Source organism: Sturnus vulgaris, chromosome 2 (assembly GCF_052056855.1).
Source record: "Sturnus vulgaris isolate bStuVul1 chromosome 2, bStuVul1.hap1, whole genome shotgun sequence".
Lineage (NCBI taxonomy): Eukaryota > Metazoa > Chordata > Aves > Passeriformes > Sturnidae > Sturnus > Sturnus vulgaris.
In genome coordinates this window covers 17,494,163-17,513,844 of record NC_142244.1, presented here as the reverse complement: position 1 = coordinate 17,513,844, position 19,682 = coordinate 17,494,163, and the positions used below count along the sequence as shown (strand labels likewise).

Below are 19,682 nucleotides of genomic sequence, written 5' to 3'. Positions count from 1 at the left end.
CCCTTAAAATCAAAAAGCACATCTGCATTGTTCCACCCGTTTGAAGAAATTATGACAAATCTGCAGATAACTTAAAAGGCCTTCTGAATTTCTAAAGGACAGAAAAACAGCAGTTTGAAACAGTTATATCATTTTTTCATCATTTATTGCTGGCCAAATATAATGCCAGAAATCCACCTTCCATTTTAATTCATATGTCAAAATACAACAGCAGCAAAAAAGTTAGTGGTTTAGAAAATTAAAACATCAAAACTCAGTAAGTAGGTTCATTGATAAGTTCTGATCTAGGCAGTAGTATAAAAAATAAAAATAAATTAAAAAAAAGCAAAAACAAAACTCAAAAAACAGATTTCTGCAAGTTAATCCCACCAAAGAACATAATATCATGATCCATAAGGGTCTACAGCTTTACACAAACTAGTGTTTGTACATAAAAAAACCAGAAGCTGTGCTATTATCAATCCTCAGCATCCTAAAAGCAAACATTGGAAACCATTCTCTTATTTCAGGTCAGAGTGACAGAAGGCCAGTAAGTAATCCCAGACCTTGCATGTAATTTTTTTTTAAGAAAATACACAAAAATTATCATCAACACATTATTACTGAATGGAAGCAAAATGGGACAACATTGAGGAGAAAGAAGCAGTAACAAACCATAAAGATTAAGCCACAAAACACACAGGAAGATGTAACTGAAAAAAGGTCAATGATATTAACCACAAGCAAAGACTTCTAAGATAACAGCAAAACAAGCTATCAAATTTACCTAGATAAATGCTACATGACCACTTGCAGGTCCAAGGGGCTCCTGTCCTCCACTCCCACAGCTCACTTAGGCTATGGGTGAAATAATCCCAAAGATAACAGAAGGCTGATTAGACTGAAATTAAAACTAAGCATTCAGCACTCAGGCCACAGAAATACTTATCTAACCTTAATCCTGCCTCCCAGCTCACATCTCTTTCTGGTTTTCTGATATGTACCAAATTATAACCAGCCAGCATTTTTCTATTTGTTTTGTCCAAATGATTCTGTTACACTGTGCTTTTATTATCCTTTACTGACATTAAAGGCTTTAAAATGGATGTCTTTATTATCTGAGCTGATTTACTTTGAAGTAGGAAAAAAAATTTCATGATTCCTGTATGCTAGGATCATCCCTAATATCTTTTCCTACAAGCTGTTTTAGACACATGCATAGTGTCTTTCTGCTCCTTGGTACCAATTTAAATGAGATAGTATCAGGGAATTCATTTCAGACACAGTCTCTTTATTAAACTCCTCCAAATTCGATTTGTTATCAACAGGTCTTGGTGCCACATTGTTCTTTCAATAGCCTATCTGTAATTTTTTTAAGGACTGTAGTCACTAAGCCTTGCTTTTATTAACAAGAGAAAAAACTCTGAAGATATCCAGTTTAAGGCAATACCCGATCACTGTCCTCTCTCATGGTTTTTTCAATTAAAAAAATTACATCCCTTTTCTGCAATGCTCTTAAGCATCTTAAGCTTTTCTATACAACCAGTGAAGATCCAATGACTAAATCAAATTTCCTGCTTTCCTAATGCTTCCTGCCTCCTTCCAATATTAGACTGAGCACGTAAAAACTGTTCCACAGATATATTTTCCTCCAACTCATTCATTACACCATGAACTTCAATTCTGCCTCTGCCTATTTCTATTATTCAGAAAACATTTCTAATGAAAAAAATCTGGGGAGTTCACTTACATCTTTCTAAACACTTCACTCAGCCGAGTTTCACAAAGTATTTGATATGTGATAGAATATATCACTAGAGAACGGGGCTCTCATAATCAGACCATCAGGTAGATTTATAATGTTTCTTTTTCAAGCAGCAGTTAATCTGTTAGACTTGAAGAAAAAATAACATAAAACACCTCTACCAGATCTGGAGTTTACCTGTGACAGATGAGTGTTTTTAACTATTGGGAAAGAAAATTAATTTCAGAGGTTTAGGACATGAATATAACAGCACACCTGCAAAAAATACCCTAAACATCAAAAGTATTATGCAAAGAATTTAAGAAGAAAGGCTGATTAAATACTCTGCCCATCTCCAAATTTGCAAGAGCACCAGCTACAAAGCTGATCATGTTAAAGCTGTCTGACCCTTCTTACTTCACATTTTCAAAGACCAAGATACCACATGTTAAAATATAGCTGGAGCAAAAACTGGGGAAAATAACGCCTTTCTTTTTCATTGTTCTCCCTAGCATTCAAGTTTCCATTCTGCTGGGTTTGGTTGGTTTGTTTGTCCAAGAAAAGCAAAAGAGAGGATGAAAGTGTGCAGTATTTTAAGGAAGTATTTTAATTTCACTCTTGCACTCTGGGCAATGTATTTCAGGAAGTACCAAATATTCAACAGCAACACCCAATTCTGTCTTCATTCAAGACACTACTAGTTTTATAAACTGATATGAATGGAAGGTAGTCAATATCAAAACGAATCAGTTAAAATAGCTATTCTTACCCTACTTATGAGCAGGGCAATCAATTAACTTCAGAACTGTAATTAGTTCTGGGGATACTATGGTTCATCCAGATACAGAGGGGGAGGTATTGAAACCTAAGTAGTTTACTAAGTTCTCTCTACATAAAAATATTCACAGATCTCCTTTTGCTAAGAACTGCTGAAGCTTTACAAAATCTGATCACAATAAATCTAACTAACTACTTCCTTACATTAATTTTTTACAAACTTTTCCCAAATCTTAAAAACCAGGATGATAAAAAACTTAATACGATATGAAACAATCTTTAAAGAAGGGGGAGTGAAAACTCAAGGGAAAGCATCACAGTGCTATCTCTAAGATATATATTAAGCTTAAAATAAAAAGAAGGAATGAAGAGTTGAGAAAATAGGATCTGCATGAAGATATCAGGGATTGGGGAGAGCTGATTATTTTGATATTTGCTTCCAACAACCACTCTGAGCAAAAATACAGTATCACTTCCTCTCCTTTTAGACTGGGTAACTTTCTCTGGATAACGTGCTGTGTTAGATGGCAAAAATAAACCGACCAAACAAAAACGCCAAAACAAACAAAAACAAAAAAGAAAAGGTCTTCATTCTTCCTCCTGTCTAAACAGAGCCATTCTCAGCAGCTGGACTCTTCACAGAAAAGCAAATAAACCCATCACATTATATACTTCAGATGAATTATGGATCCCTTTTTCTTGCAAGAAATCCATGCTGCCATTTCTCTAGCCAAATGTTATTTGCTATATTTAATCCACACAGAGGCCATTATTGTGCTGGCACAGAACACTTTACCTGCCACCAGGACAGGTTTGTCCACTCGTTCCTGAAACATTGCCACAATGATACAAAATTGCAAGGTTTGGAGATTCTTGTGGAAGTGTCCTGAGTAATTACACTTGCCAGCTTCAAGGCAGAGTTTAACTTGGATACTACAAGTTTGCACCAATGTTTTTCAGGGTAAAAGCACCGCCATGTGCTACTGAAAGCAGTCTGAAACTCAGTTTCCATCTGTGATCCAGCAGCAGGGCTCCTCCCACCAGCACCCGGCTAAGAGGATGCCCAAACTGAATCAAAGAAAAGAGAGTCACTGACAGCCTCTCCCAGGCCTGGCTTCCTCTGGAGACCTCAAATACAAGCACTGTCTGAAATTGAGACTAATTAGCCTACAAATGCTGAAGGAAGCGTAGCTAACAGACACATTGCTGAGACCCACATCTTCCCTCTCTCATCACGGCAGGAGCTCTCACCAAAGGATAACATCCGAAGGACACATCCCAGGGATGCACAAAACAGCTCCACGAGTTGTTCCTCTGGAACTCTATCCAGAACTGACTGGGCTTTGGAGCAATTATTTAGGGATCCTGCAAAATCAGACAGAGTTTTTGCAAGGCCATAAGTTCCAGGGGTGAGCTATCTGCGTGAAAAGGTACATTACACTGATCCTTCCTGGAGCAGCTGTTTTCAGAAGCTGAGAGAGGCTATTTATAGAGTGCCACTTGATTGCCAGTTCACATGAAACTAAAACACTGAGTAAATAGGAAACAGCAATTAGCTCTCAGATGTCTCCCTTGAAAACATGGTCACCGTCCATATTTCTGATATTTTGCACTGTAGCACAATACAAAAATCCCAGTGAAGGGCTCATTATACCATCCACATCTTCCTCCTAACTGCAGTTAGTCATGGACTTGCTATAATGCTTTTCCTTTGATTTGGTGCCTGAAAAAATGCAGCAAGCAATGAGGTGACATATAAACTACTTCAATTTGTACTGGGATCCATAACTGTTTAGACAAATTCGCAAAAAAAATTTGCCCGAACAAAAACAAAAAAATGCACATGGACAATGCCTCAAGTCTCCCAATATTACTCCTAAGTTAAAATGAAATTCCTGTGCTCCATTTGTTCTGTCTGCCAGACTGTCGAAACATTTAAAAAAATTAAATATATATATATATATATATAAATAGGAAGAAGCCTTACTTCCAACACAGATCAGATCAGCAGTGACCAATAACCAGTGGCACCCACCTAACCACTGCAGTCTTGACCAGTAGGCCAGAAAACAAAGCTCCTACATAGAGCTGCTGAAGTCTGAAAGAGAAAAGACCCACAGCTACACTGCCCTGCACACAAAAAGACACTGCAACAGGCCTCTTGTCTGGGAAATCTGCACTTGAACAACCACACTTGACTAACAGGCAAATTAGTGGGTTTATTAAGGCCATAAATGCCATTTGGGGTAAAAGTGCAGTGGTTCCACAAGACAAGCACACCCTGTACCAACCCCCTGGTGAAAAGCAGGAGTCAGCAAGGACTGAGCACGTCTTGCCACCACCAATGCAGATCTCAACATCAATTCAGTGGGAAGGGTTTCCTACGTCCTATTTTTTCAAGGCTCTAAAGCAACAGAACTTCTTTAAGTGAAAGGAAAAACAGTAATTACGAGACCTTAACCAAGGCACCAGAGTTTTGTTTTTAACTAGAGTTATGTACATTTTATTGGAGCAGCATTCAGAAAAGACATCTTGGTAAGTCTGGGAAGATGATTTCTACTGTTCAGATCCTAGTACTTCAACTCCAAGAGACACAAGCATGTAAAAGCAGAAGAAAAAAGCCCAAAAGAGGTCTTCTTAAAAAAAAAGAGGTGCTTCTTCAGAATCTGCACCCTACAGCCCTAATTTTAACATAAAGCTTTTCTGCTCCAACTGGATCAGACAAAAAAAAATTCAGTCAGAAGGACTGATCACTAAAAGTTAGAACAATCCTCAGCTAAGGCTTGGCCAAGCACAGCTTGAGACACGACCAAAATCAAAAGCAGCTAGATCGTTAGCTCTCAACCTTTTTTTACTTTAGGGCTCAAAATTTCTTTCCAAGGGACTTGTGCACTGCACACACACACACACACCCTTTCCTCTCTAATAGGAAGAAACCTACCAGCAATAACCTCGATTTCCTCAATTACTCTTTTGTGGACTACTGAGTGCTCAGGGACTATGGACGGAAAACTCCCGAGTTAGGCTCGGGAATGTGATATCCCACCTTAAATTCCACCAGGAAAAAAAACAAACCACAGACCATTTCCACCGAGCACAGCCAGGAAAGCCTGGGAGGCACAGAACGATACTCGCTTTACAACGCTGTAAATCAAGCTCCATCTCGAGTACTCGAGGTTTCTACTCCAAGGCAGGAATTGTTTTTGCCACACGAGCACAAAAGAACGCGTTCGCGATCCACCGAGCCGTCTAACCTGCAGACACCCCCCCCAAAAATCCACAGTGCCACTACAACGGCTCGCCACACCTCCGAAAACACGTAAATAAATGCTGGTTTGTTTAAAAAAAAAAATTTTTGGTAACGATTTTTTTTTTTACAGAACCTGCGCCATGACAAAGAACATCGATAGTTCCTCCACGACACACAAACCTCCCCGTGGCCTCAAAAACTGAAAGTGGCGCTGGCTTTAACTTGGAAAGTGGGAATACCTGGCTTGGGCGTGGAGGGGAGGGCAGCGCGGGGCTGGGGGACACAAAGGGCGGGCGGCTCGGCCCGCACGGAGCGCGTTCCAGCGGCTCGGCTTCTCCCGGAGCGCCGGCAACACCTCGGGGGCACCGGGACAGCGGCCGCGCCATGATCCCCGAGGCGTTTACGTGCTTTGTTCCCAGCCTCCGGCAGCTCAGCACCGCTAAATCCGGACCCTGCCCGGCCCCGGGCACGTAACACGGACACCGGAGCTATTCCGAGCCGCCGCCCAACTTCCCGGCTGGATCCCCGCGTGCAACAGTTCCTTCGGGAAACAAGGGCGGCGGGCGAGCGGAGCCGCGCACCCAGGGAGCGGGGGGTCCCGGCGGGCCCCGGGCCACCCCGGGAGCGCGGAGGGATGGGGCCGGGATGCCCAGGACCACCCCTGAGGGAGCGGAGGGTGGATTTGGAGAAGGCGTCGCCGCCCCACACGGGGCACAGGAAACTTCGGAGCTGCGGGACAGCGCGGCCGAGCGGCGGCGCCGGGAAGGGGCTCCGGAGCCCCTTCTCTTTCGGTGGGGCGCCAAGGACGGCCGGACCTCGTCCGCACCGCCCCCCCGACACACACACACCGCGCGTCCTTACCGAGGTAGTGCCTGCGCAGCAATCCGGGCTCCTCCAGCCCCAGGGTCCGCTTCCGCACGTCCCAGAGCAGGTGTGGGCAGCGCCCGCGGGACATGGCCCCGCGCGGGCGGGAAGGGCGCGCGCGGAGCGGGGGGGATGCGCCGGGACCGGCCGGGCGCGCGCGATCACCATGGGAACCGCCGAGCGGAGCGGGCCCCGCGCCCGCCTCGCACCGAGGCACCGACCGCGAGCCAGAGGCGCGGCGGCTCCGGGCCACGCCCACCGCGCGCGGGGCCACGCCCACCCCTGCCCCGGGGGCCACGCCCACCGGGAGGGAGGGAGGGGGCCGCGGGGGCCCTCTACTAACGCGTGTCTCGCGCGAGCCGGTGACGTCGGCCCTCCGGCGTGGAGGGTGACGTCAGAGCGCTGGGCTCCGCCGGGTACAAGCCGGCCCGTCCGGTGAAGCGGTGTGAAGCCGCAAGGCGGCCATCTTGGCTTTGGGCGCATTACTCTCAGCGCATAATGCCCCGCAACGGCCATCTTGAGGGGAAGAGCGAGGAGGCGGCGGCCATCTCTGAGCCGGGCGCCCGTGCCCTTCCCGAGGACGGCCCGTGTCCTTCCCACCTCTCCCGAGGGGGCGGGGTCAGCGGGCGCAGCCAATAGCGCCGCGCGCAGCTCTCGGCCCCGCCCCGCCCTCTGCGGCGGGGGCCAGTCAGAGCGCGGCTGCCGGGTGGGCAGGTCCGCCGGGCGGGGCCTGGGCGGAGCAAGGACGGACGGACCGACGGACGGCGGTCCCCGCTCAGGTCCCGCTCGCCCCTAGGTGCCCGCTCGCACCGCGCTCGCCCCGTCCCTCGCCATGGCGGCCGCCGTCGCGGGGCTCCGCGCCTCCTACCATCGCATGCTCGACCGCATCGAGCTGATGCTGCCGCCGCGGTTCCGGCCCTTCTACAACCACCCAGCGGGTAACGGGCGGGGGTCACCTTGGCCCCCGGCAGGGCCGGGTGGGAAGGGCGGAGCGGGGGATGTGTTCCCTACGGGTGATGGGCGGGATCGGGACCGCAGTTGCACGGTTTGGGTGGTTCTGGCACGGGAAAGCGGCCCCGGAGCGGAGTCCCGCTCCGTAACGGGGAATTTGTTGTGTTTGTGAAGGGACAGTGGGATAATGAGGCACGGCACGGGTGGTTCCGGGATGGATGCGCTGCTGTCACTGTCACGGTACCGCGGGGTGGCTCCAGGGATCGCGGGGGCTGCCAGAGCCTGGCCCAGGGGATGTCATGGGTCTAAAGTGACCAGGAGGCCTCGGCAGCCGCTGCTTTCAAGAGGATGTGCTGGGAGTAGCATAGAATCGTGGAATGCTTTGGGTTGGAAGGGATATCAAAGATCATCCAGTTCCACCCGCTGCCACGGGTGGGGACACGTCCCACCAGACCAGGTTACTCAGAGCCCCATCCAGCGTGGCCTTGGACACTTCCAGGGACGGGGAGAGCGCTGCCACGGTTTGTTATTGAAACGTGCCCTGGTCAAGTCAGGCAGCCTTTGGTTTTATTTCCTTTCTGCTAAATCCCACACTTCCACCAAAGGGCAACTCGTGCCCTTGGTGAATTCGCTGGAGGACTCCCGTGGGTGAAGAATGAGTTCCTCTCACCTGATCCACAGTTTACCTTTCCGTGGGCAAACGTGGGGGTTTGTGTTATCAGGGAGAAACCTCTTGTAAAATGATCTCATTCAGTGCCATTTACGTGCTGTTTGTCATGTAAACAAATTGCGTCGGTTGTTAAAACGAGCGCCCGATAGAATCCTGGCATTCCATAGGCTCTGTCCCCACTGTTTAGTGTCAGTGTCACAGGCATCCTTGACTCTTCACCTACCAGGAATATGCACTGTGAAAATGGACTTTAGTTTGCAGACAGTTGCTCTATCTATCCTCTTACAATGGCCCTATCTTGGAAGGAAAATCCTTGCTCTAAAGAAGTCACAAAGAGAGAAAAGTGCAGTTCTCAAAATGTTTTATTTGTACTGAATTCACTAGACTGATATATTTGACATTAATGTATTGTTTTTATATACAAAGAGACAACATGTCCAGCACTGAGAGACACATTCCACCGGTGTGAAATGTGGCAGCTTCCAGATGCTTTTAGTGGATACAGTGCACAGCAGGTATTGGGAACATCCCTGTTCCTTCTTCGACAGAGCTGTAGTGGTTATTGGAGAAGGTTTTGGAGGTTCTCTTGCAGTGCTTTTCACTTCACAAAACTGCCTGTGGGCCACTTTTGGTCATCACCATAATGTTGTAATTAATAAATCCATTTTTAGGGATTCTGTAGATATATATGTATGTTATATATACACACACGATATCTCTCTGTCATAATCCATACTGATGGTGTAAGTGAGAAAAGCCACAGCACAAGAAAGCACCCCTGCAACTTCTATTTTAGCCTTGAAGGTGTGTCTGTGAGAAAGTTATGCAATAGATGTCACTCTAACTGCAGAAAAAAAAAAGTGGGTTAAAAATGAAAGGCTTTATTTTATCTCCAGTGACATCTAAATCTCTAGTCTAATTCAGGAATATAAACGTCATTGTCATGAAATTATAAATCACTTGTGAGGCATGAAGTGCTTTTTGGCATAAAGAAAGTTTCCAGCAAAATAATGGATGCCTGTTAAAAACTGTTTCTTTGGCTGGCATTGCTGGAGGACAGTGGAGAGCCTGGCACACCAACTCCCCAGGCTGCCATGGGAAAGCATGGGCTGAGCTTGTGCTCCCTCCCCTTTGGCCTCTCTGCTTCACTTTGCCTGACTAAACTCGAGTTTTCAGCACAAAGACTTCTTATATTTATTAGAAGTCATAAATTCTATAAACTGGTCACACACCTGATATCCAAATTAGCCTCTGGTGTCCCCCTGTTCCCATGTGCTGCTGTCATATTCATCCTTGAAAAATTCTGGATGTCAGGAGCTGGGAAGAACTCAGCCAGGCTAGGTGCTTGCTGGAGTGCCTCCAAGGAGAGGTGTTTGACAGTCTTACCTAATTACAAACTTGGCTTGGTACCTTCCCTGTCTCCAGTTGTTTCTTAGTTCTGCAGTCAGCAGTTTGAAATGGTTGAGTTTTCTATTATTAATAAAAATTAATGTCAGTCTTCTTGAAAACTCTACCAGCTGTTTAGGGCATGTCAATTTAATAATTTAGACTCAGCCCAAATCCTCTAGTACTCCAAATCTGAATTTGTGTTAAGATAAATGTTAGAAACTAAAGCTACTCTGTAAGACTGATTTATTTATAACAAGCTGTATTTGCAGTCTGATACTGACATACCAAGTAAGAGAACAGCAGCTAAGTTTGTATCTTTAAAGGATGAACGTTAAGCTGCTGTTATCTAATATTCAACAATATTAGACAAAAGGTAATGTGTTTGTAGTTATTAAATGCAGCTTGAAACTTGATCACAAAAAAGGGCTTTATGCAAGGCTGCCAAGCCAGTTTTTGTTTCCCAAGTCGTAATTTTAAACTTGAGGGTGGTTAAAACTGGAAGTACAAGTAGTTAGTGCAAGGTCTTTTTTAAGGCTGAATTGTTAGTGAAGAAATAGCTCTCATAAAAAGCAGGCAACTGAAGTCCTGGTGGTTACTCCTACGTAATATATTAGAGTGAAAACTTGGCTTCATCTTGCATGTTATCAGAGTGCTGAGCAATGACCTAAACATCAATGTTTTTGATAAAATTAGAACAGTGTCCTGTTTTGCAAGGGGGTTGGTACTTTGGATTATGGTCTCTCATTTAAGACTTGGAGCAGAAGTCCCAGATTAATGATTGCTGGCATAGCTGTAGGTGTGGATTTACAGGGCTTTGTTTTAACCAACCAGTTGCTATTTTTGCACCACTGAAAATTACATATATTGGTAAGAGAGTTGTTTTTCTCCAGGTCCCATGCTATTGGATTTTTCTCCCTTCCTTCTTGAGATTTCATGCTCTTCCCCCATGATCATCCTTCACCTACTGGTAGATTTTTTGGTTGCTTTCCCTATTCTTAGGCCGTTTCCTAACTCTATCAATTATAGATGCATTTTGCCTGCTCTGGCGTCCTCAGTTGCTTAAACATGGACATACAAAATCCTATCCAGCTGTTGCAGAAATGTGTGGAGTGATTACACAACTGAAGGTTGATGCATTGAGTTGATGAATTGTCAGTAGTAGGTGCTAGAGCTTGTACAACAGTAGAAACTGCTAATATAAATAATCCATTATTAAAAAAAAACCCCAAATAAAACAAACTTACCATGGCTATTAAAACAGCCACATCTTGCTAAATAATTTAACTTCTTTTCTCCCATCCTCCCTCAGGTCCCAAAACAGTGTTTTTCTGGGCACCTATTATGAAATGGGTAAGTACAAGATGCCAGCTGGTGTCTGGGTGTCAAGCCCAGGGCAATCTGCAGCAATACACTGAGCAAGCAAAGAGTTTCCCAGCAGATACTTGAGCCTGTAGAAAGATTAGAGGCTTTAATTCTTAATATATGGGGGGAACAAAATTAGCCTTTAATAACAGATAGCACAACATGAAGGGGATACAGCGTGGAGAATATGCCTTATGGAAGAATTGTGCTTTTCACTGAGTTTCCCAAAGGCTTTTCTCTTGTGAAATACCAACTGTTGCTCAAGGTAGGCATGAGCTGGCATGATGCAAAACCCCTAAATCTTCTGAGATTGAGGAGTTTGAGATTATCTTAAGGAAGGCAATTCCTAAGCTTCGTAACTTGAAGGCAGGCTGAAGCATGCCAGAGTGCAAGGTAGACTTGACATAGAAGACAAAGGCCACTGACTGACTGTCAGTGGTGCTCTGCCTCCTGTGAGGTTCTGCTTCCCACTCGGCCACAAGTGGCTGTGTTTGTGCCCAGGGCGTGCAAATGCCACCTCCTAAATCCCTGTGCTCTTCTGAGGTGTTGCATTGACACAGAAAAAACAAGAGATCTCTAAACCCACGAGGGTTTGATCTTTTTGTTTGATAACAAGCAAGGATGTAACCTGCTCTTACCATTGCCAGCTGCTTTGTAACTTTGCCATTGTGAACCCCAACTTTTTATAGGCCACAGGCAACACATGATGCTCTAAGCCACAGCTTGGTTTCTGTGTCAGTTGTCTGGACTGGAGCTGCAGGAACCATGGTTAACCTTCCCCTTCCTCAGAGGTTCTCCCTGGACACACCCTCCCGAGCCTGAGCACACAGGCAGCTCTTCTGTGCCCAACGAGTCCTGGGTGAAAGCATTAGGACTATCTTACTTAGTGGTTTTGTTTGGGTTTTTTTGTGATCTGGTGTAACAGAAACATGAAACTGTATTTCCAGTAGAGGGCAATAACACAACAAATAAACCAAGCAGAGTGTTTGCTACTAATATCAAATAGATCAGCCAAGCCATTCCTCAATTTGCCTGCAAGTTTTCTACTATTACTGAAATTATATTAAAAAAAGCACTTTTATCCCGTCAGAGGAAGCTGAGTGTATATGGGGTGTTTAGCAGCAGTATCTTAGCATGACCTGTGGGAAGAAGGCCCTTATTTAGATAAGCCTCTACTTGTTGCATGAAAACCAGGGTGGGTTTTTTTCAGCTGCTTTCTTAAGCAGCTGTGTTTAAATTAACCTTGTTCTTGAATTAATACAAAACTGCCAATGCCTGGGATTTTATTGCCACCCAGTTGTAGCTGCTGTAGCCATGTTCTTTTTCCTACCACAAGGGACTGGAAGTGGATGGTGTCTCCCAGGATCTAATTGTTCATAGAATGCATCCCATCTCCTGCATAATGCAGTAGGATAAGCACTGAGCTGTGAAGCAGCTTCGCCTTGTAAAGCTCTTCATCTGCTACAGGAGTCCCAGACTGGTGCTGACTGAATTTCTCTTTGCAGGGTTTGGTGTGTGCTGGATTGGCTGACATGGCCAGACCAGCAGAAAAGCTCAGCACAGCACAATCTGCAGTACTAATGGCCACAGGTAAAGCTGCACTGAATTTGTGTTTTTACACAGCACTGTCTCAGAATCTTCCATCAGTAATCAGTACTAATCCACTTCTACAGAAAGCCTTAATATTAACATGCTAGCTGTCACTATTGCTGTTGGGTGATAATTCTAGGATATACCTCTACTTGTTATTAAATCAATAAGCATTCTGTAATTATATAACAGTTTTATATACCTGTCTTAATTTGGAATTGTTCAACACAAGTGGCTACGAGTTAGGACATGAGTGTCATCCCTTAAATTACCATGACACCATTCATTGCAGTAAGTGACCTCCTTTGCTTCAGATCAAGTAATTTTGAAATCAGTCCAGGATATGGTGACTTTTTTAGAACAGACTTTAAGGAATTTAAGAATGGTAGGGTAATTACTCTAACATAACTGGAAAGAATTTCCAAGTGTTACAAGAAATTGGAAGCAGTGGCACATGGACTACTGCACTGCTGCCTGCCAAGAATTTTCACACTGGCAGAAATAATATTCTGTAATCCTAGAATCATTTAGGTTGGAAAAGACTTTTAAGATTATGGAGTCCAACCATTAAAATGCATCTCTTAAGTGACACAACTACACTTACTATAAACACCTCCACAGATGGTGGTGCACCACTTCCATGGGCAGCTTTTTCCAACGCTTTTCCTGTCTGAAAGGGTTCTCCAGACTTTATTTTGATATCTGACACAGTCCTGTGCATTTTACATAAGTTTTGCATAATCTCCAATGTAGTGCAGCAAGCTGGATATACAGCAAAATACCACTACCCTGCAACTGTGCTTGAGAATTAAGGTCTAGGCTGCTGTAGACTAGAGAGGATCTTTCTTTGATATTAAGACTGTGACTGACCTAACTGTAGCTATTTTAGAAAAATGCAGTACATATCTGTAGGTGTCCCATTGGCACTTTTCACTGAGAAAAAAGGTAGTTATAAGCAAAGCAGTGGTCTAACATGAAGTTGTAAAATTTGTTTACTTCAACTGGCTGATGAATCTGCCTCCAAACTTAGGGAAATATCTGAATGTTTAATTTGAAATATCTTTAAACTTTCCATTTTATTCAACAGGCCTTATTTGGTCACGGTACTCTCTGGTGATTATCCCTAAAAACTGGAGTCTGTTTGCTGTGAACTTCTTTGTTGGCTGTGCTGGTGGCTCCCAGCTTTTCCGAATATGGAGGTATGCATTTATAAGGATACAACTAGAGCTAAGTATCAACCAGGAATTTATAAATGCTGCCAACCTCTCTGTCAGTGCAACAGGAACTGAACCATTCATGAAACATTACAGAATGTTTTTGCTACATTGTTAGTTTCACAGTTAACTCGGAGTGAAGCTGTAAATATTTTCAGTCTAGCTAGAGCAGCATTGAATCGTGTCAGTTCCAGCTGGATCAAATGATTTTTAAGCAGAGCAGCATTTTTTTTTTTTTTTTAATTGTTTCTTGAAGGAAACTTTGGGAGTTTTCTGGCTTCAGTTCTGGCCAGGAATGTGGCAAACTTAGCTACTTTGCAACTTCCTACAAGAATTAAGATATCCTATCCCGAGTTTCCACCTCCATTGTAATTTTAAACCTCCTCTGGTGAACAGATTGCTAGGAAAACACTGTTATTGTAACTGGTGTTCTATTCTATTCTTAGCCTGTACTCTTTTTTTATTCCTACAGGTATAATCAGGAACTAAAAGCAAAAGAGAAGGTGCAGTAAAGAGATCCTTCACCCAACAGGTCAAATCTAGCAACGCACAAACCCATCCCCATGGGACCTAGCTTCACTAATTTTAATGTTTTTTCCTCTGAGAAAATCAAAGAGAAAATTTAAATGTCTAGAGAGCAAATGTTTTCTAAGTACAAATAACAAAGCATCTCCACACATTTAAATAAAGGGCAACCTTTTAAAATGAAGGTGGAATTGTCTTGTACTGTCTCTTTAATGAAACTGGCTGGATTTTGCCTAAAAAGAGTTGCTGAGCCTCACCTTATCTGACTCCACTGAACAGTGCTAGGAGTGACACAGTACTGGTGACAGCCTGAGCCTCAGACTGAAGTGATCTTTCCTGTCACAGTCAGGATACCACCTGGGTGGGTGTTTGCCATATTTCAGTAACCAACAGCAGCGTGTGCATTTTTTTCCTGATGCTCTTCCTTCCCCAGTGGCATAAGGATATTTGTTCCAGCTTCAGCTGTGTATGTCTTCATTTGTTCTCCAGCCATCACTGTCCTGAACAAAAGGACAGCCAACAAATGTGCCACTGGTGCTTTAGGTTCCATCACAACCCCAGGCAGAAGATGGGGGTGTTGAAACACCAGACTCAACACTAAGGAATTCACATGCAGGGGAAAAGATAACTGAGGCAAGGTAGGTTCTGATGAGTCCGTCAGCTCCCCTTTTTCAAAGGCTGTCCCACCATGAAGTCAGTTCTCTGTTCTGCCACAGTTCCACTTGCATGTCTTGGTCTTTGTGGCTGAAGCAGTAACCCAGGGTCTCAAGTGGCGAGTTCTCCAGGTGTGTTGGTCACCCAGGGGACACAGTGACTGAAGAATACTGCCAGCGAGAGGGGTGGTCTATTCCAGTCCCCCTCCCTTCCCAGTCCCCAACCAGGCAAGACTCATCCAGCAAACCAGTAATGGGAAAAAAAAAGTGTATTAAAATATTCACAAGATTACAATAGAAAACATTAAAGTCCATTCAAGAAAAAATATCCAAGATAACTGTTTCCAGATGAGTCTGTAAAAGCAAAAGCACTAACAGTTGGTACACTGGCTCTTCATGTAATCAGGCCATGCAATGCATATCTAGCTCCCTCACATAGATTATACACCTGTCTTACAGGTGTTTGTTGTCTCACACACCTCCAGGACAGAGGTTTATAAAAGAAAAGTACCCAGTCTATGTTTTCAAATTACATTTACCACATAAGAACAGTTGGCATTGCAGGGAGACAGAAAACATTGCACAGCACACTGATCTCCAAAGGCATTGAACTTACATTTTAGAGTGCAAAAATACCTGTAAATGAAAGGTCTTATTAGCTTTAGGGCAGTGAAGAGAAGGGAAAGAGAAACCTAAAGAAGAGAGTAATTGCTGAGCCTCGTTAATATAATTTTATAGTCTCCTGTATAAAAATGTTACACTGCAGAGGTGTGGCCACAGCCCAGAAGTCCCACCCACCTTCTCATCTGGTTTTGGTGGTTTTACAAGAACATTTTGTATTTGAGGTCCCTGGCGGATACATTAATAATGTAGAATTCTCAGACAAGATTCCATACAGAGTGAAGGTGTTCTGGTCACAAATCACACACTCCATACCTGACCTGTGAATCCACTCTTAAGGCAATGCAGCTTTTAAGTTGCATACACACCTTTACTGCAGTTACAAGACAGATGGTTACCTAGACCTCACAAGTTTTAAAAGTTTAAAAACCCAATTACAGTTCTTCTAGTCACAAACTGAAGTACCACAAAAGCTTTGAGAGAAAACAAAACCCTACAGGTCTCCAGTTATAAATGACACATCAGGCAATGAGTTACAGGGATGTTATCTGCCCCCTTGTAATGGTTCTTAATGCTACTTTGTGAACATGGTGAGCATCTCTCTCACAGAACAACTGCTGAAGTCAAAAGGGGCCACGGAAGCCTGATGGACTGAGTACAGCTACCAATTTACTTAGATTGATACTGTATTTGTAATCCTCTCGAAATTAATTTATGGTAATTAAAAATAAGATTTCAGATTGATCCCAGTTTTGTTTGCATGATAAATATAAGAGAATTTATTGCAAGTATTTCATCACACAGGCCCTCTCAGGTCCACTATCCAGGAGCAATGACCCCCCCCTAACTGTTTTAGTCACTGGCTACTGCCTCAAGAGAGGTGCCTGCTCCTCCTCTGGGCTGCTGCAAGCCTGGCATGCAGCACTTGTTTTTAAAAGAGATGATCCTAAAAAGAGCTGGCAGCAGTGCTGCAACAGGCAAGGACAACACCCTTCATGATCCTCAAAGTCCAAGCTGTTCTTTTCCTCCTGCAAGGAACAGCATCAGAGAATTAAGAGAACTGCACCAGAGCAAACAGAGTTAAACTTCTGGTCACCTGCACATCAGGATATGATGACCTTGTCTGACTTAAATCTCTGCTTGTTCTACCCATCAACAAAGAGAAGACCTCTGTCTCCTGAAGCCTCTACTAAGTAAGCCAACTCAGCATCAGTCTCTTTCATCAGTACAGCTTATCAGATCATTAAACCATCTCAGATAACCCGAGGAACAGAAAGTTCACAAGTGTTGTCTCACAATGCCTAAAGTTCTTTTGACTTCAGCATGAATATGTTACTTAATAATTACACTGCTCACTTTTCCATGACAACAAAAAAAAAAAATTAAATTCAACAGCCTTGGCACTGGAGAGGGATTCGGACAGATTTCTGCCATTCCTGGGGGAAGACTTTTGTTGCTTTCTAAAAAGATGCTTCATGTTTTTTAAAAATACTTCCAAGTTTTCCAAGTTCATTCTGCCTTCATAAAGAGGACCCAAGAAGCCTTGCAGGGAACCTCCTCAGTCTAGGCAATATGAACATAACTGTAGCTAGACAAAAGCCATGCAAGGAGATATCTCCTTCAGTCAGTTAAGATCAGCCACATCAGTGTGTCTCCTCAAGTTAGCACCAGATCAGTCCTAAAGTTAGCACCGGATTCGTGTGCTTCCTAAAGTTAGCACCACATCAGAATTGTGCTCAGATTCTCCAGTATATTCCAGCAGGAAAAGAAGCAAACATTAGTAGCAGACTTCAGAGGCAAGGCCAGCCCCATCTTCTCATAGCAGCAAGTTTCTGATCACCACATTCATCACAATTCTCCCTCTTACTCAAAAAACACTGGGGGAGAAATACGGTGATGCACAGGGATGAACACAGGAAGATCAAAATCAAGTTTCTCCATCAACCACATCCAAAGCATTAGTCTTTTATTAAGTAGTGTAAAATAAATGTTGGGAAGTAACAGCCTGATAGATAAGGAAAGCAGCAGCAGCAGGATTCCTTCTGATCTTAATTGTAATTTACACTGGGTTGGAAGGGACCCATCAGGTTCATGGAGTCCAACTCGTGGCCCTAGGCAGGACACCCCAGGAGTCACACCATGTGCCTGAGAGCATTGTCCAAACACTTCCTGAACTCTGTCAGGCCTGGTGCTGTGACCATTTCCCTGGAGAGCCTGTTCCAGTGCCCAGCCACCCTCTGGGTGAAAAACATTTTCCTGATATCCAGCCTAAACCTCCCCTGACTCATCTTCATGCCATTCCCTTGGGTCCTGTCACTGGTCACAGAGTGAAGAGAGCAGTGCCAGCCCCTCTGCTTCCCCTCATGAGGGTGTTGAAGACCACAATGAGCTCTCCCCTCAGGCTGAACAGACCAAGTGACCTCAGCCATTTGTCAGAAAGCTTCTCCTCCAGTCCCTTCACCATCCTCATGACTTCCTTTGGACACTCTGTAGTGGCTTAATGTCTTTTTTATATTGTGGCACCCAAAACTGTCCCCAGGACTAGAGGTGAGGCTACCCCAGGACAATCCCCTCCCTTGCCCAGCTGCTGATGCTGGACCTGGTGCCCTCCAGGACAGAGATGTCCCTCTTGGCTGCCAGGTGCAGAATTCAGCACTTGAGAGGATCCTATAGAACCACAGAATCACAGACTGGATTGGGTTGGGAGGGACCTTAGAGATCATTCCATTCCAACCCCCTGCCCTGGGCTGGGACACCTTCCATCAGACCAGGTTGCTCAGAGCCCCATCCAACTGGACCCTTCCAGGGATGAGGCATCCACAGCTCTGGGCAACCTGTGCCAGGGCCTCACTGTCTTCTGAGTAAAGAATTTCCTGACTACAGTCACCAACATGAGCACTGCAGCAACCAACACAGTGAATCTTATCAACAGATGGAAGCTTGAGTGGACAAACTACTCCTGAGCATTTCTGGGTAAGTCAGTCCCGCTCTGTCAGCTTCCAGCACTGGGTACAAACATCATAGCCCTTCATGTGGACTCTTGCTAAAAAAACCCTGCTTAATCCATGAAGTAGAAAAAGATATTTAAAGGTCTCCTGTGAAGAAGAAATTTGTCCATTTTTCATCTTGTATGTGTTATTGCCAAAAAATGAAATGCTAAATATTTACAGAGCTGTTTAGTTAGCCACAGCTTGGTGTCTCAGTTCCCCACGAGACCTGGCAAATACCTGAAAACTCATGCCTTAAAAACCTCCTTTAAAACAGAAACACGCCCTTGTTTTTGATACCAGCCAAATCTTGGAAGAATTACACAAATTCAGATATTGCAGGATCAACAAGTGACATATGGCAGAATAAATTAATCCATGGTTTCCTTCTAAGGCTCAGTTTTAAGAAGCTGGTTCTGGCTTTGAGGGAAATGTCCCAAGATCTACCCAGTGCATGTATACAAAAATAAAGCTGTTGATTTCTAATAAAGGCAGCTGTTGTCAGGAAATCAGTGAAGTCTGATCCTGATGAAAGTGTTGGCATACGTAACTTTGTTGGAGGAAAAAAACCCCACTGTACACAAAATAGTTATTAAAATTGCACTGTCATAATTAAAGGATTATCTAATGTGGCTGTTTAAGGGTCTGCCATGGGCCTGTAACTATTTTTCATGTGCTTGGTGTTAAGAGTGAAATGTGAGCTTGAGTTTGTTTGGAACAGGTTGCCCAGAGATGCTGCAGAGTTTCCACCTGTGGAGATGCTCAAAACTGGGCACAGTACTGGGCAGCCTCCTGCTGGCTGACCCTGCTTGAGGAGGACTGGATGATCTCCAGAGGTCCCTCCAACCTCAACCATTCTGGGACTGATTCTGTCAAACAGACTGAACTAGGAAATGGGTAAGAATCAGAGAAAGGGGTTATGGTAGACCAAACTGAAAATTATTTGCTGCCAAAAAAAAAGAAAAAAAGAACAAACAAACAAACAACCCAAAACAAAACCACCACATTAGGATGTACAAAACAGAAATCCTTCTATATGCCACTTTGAGAAGATCTCTGCTGGAAGGCCACTTCTAGTTTTGAGCACCAGATTTCAGGATTCAGTA

At 44.2% G+C, this 19,682-nt stretch overlaps 2 protein-coding genes across 9 annotated transcripts in view; one reads left to right on the top strand and one right to left on the bottom strand.

The window, feature by feature from the left end:
- DCAF6 (DDB1 and CUL4 associated factor 6) overlaps positions 1–6,892 on the bottom strand; it is a 76,394-nt gene extending 69,502 nt beyond the window's left edge. For 6 of the 8 annotated variants that reach the window (XM_088158312.1, XM_014882797.2, XM_088158324.1 and 3 more), the window contains exon 1: positions 6,612–6,862. In XM_088158312.1, coding sequence (XP_088014438.1) covers positions 6,612–6,705 — 94 coding nt within the window. In that variant the 5' untranslated portion in view covers positions 6,706–6,862. Of the gene's footprint in view, positions 1–6,611 lie in introns of all 8 variants that reach the window. The other 2 variants (XM_014882796.2, XM_088158340.1) reach the window with 2 other exon arrangements.
- Positions 6,893–7,383: 491 nt separating this feature from the next.
- On the top strand, positions 7,384–14,499 carry MPC2 (mitochondrial pyruvate carrier 2). Its single transcript, XM_014882809.2, has 5 exons — positions 7,384–7,552; positions 10,934–10,974; positions 12,492–12,576; positions 13,664–13,775; positions 14,263–14,499. Exons 1-5 carry the CDS (start codon positions 7,447–7,449, stop codon positions 14,300–14,302), a joined length of 384 nt encoding a protein of 127 aa, XP_014738295.1. The 5' UTR covers positions 7,384–7,446; the 3' UTR covers positions 14,303–14,499.
- The last annotated feature ends 5,183 nt before the right edge of the window (positions 14,500–19,682 follow it).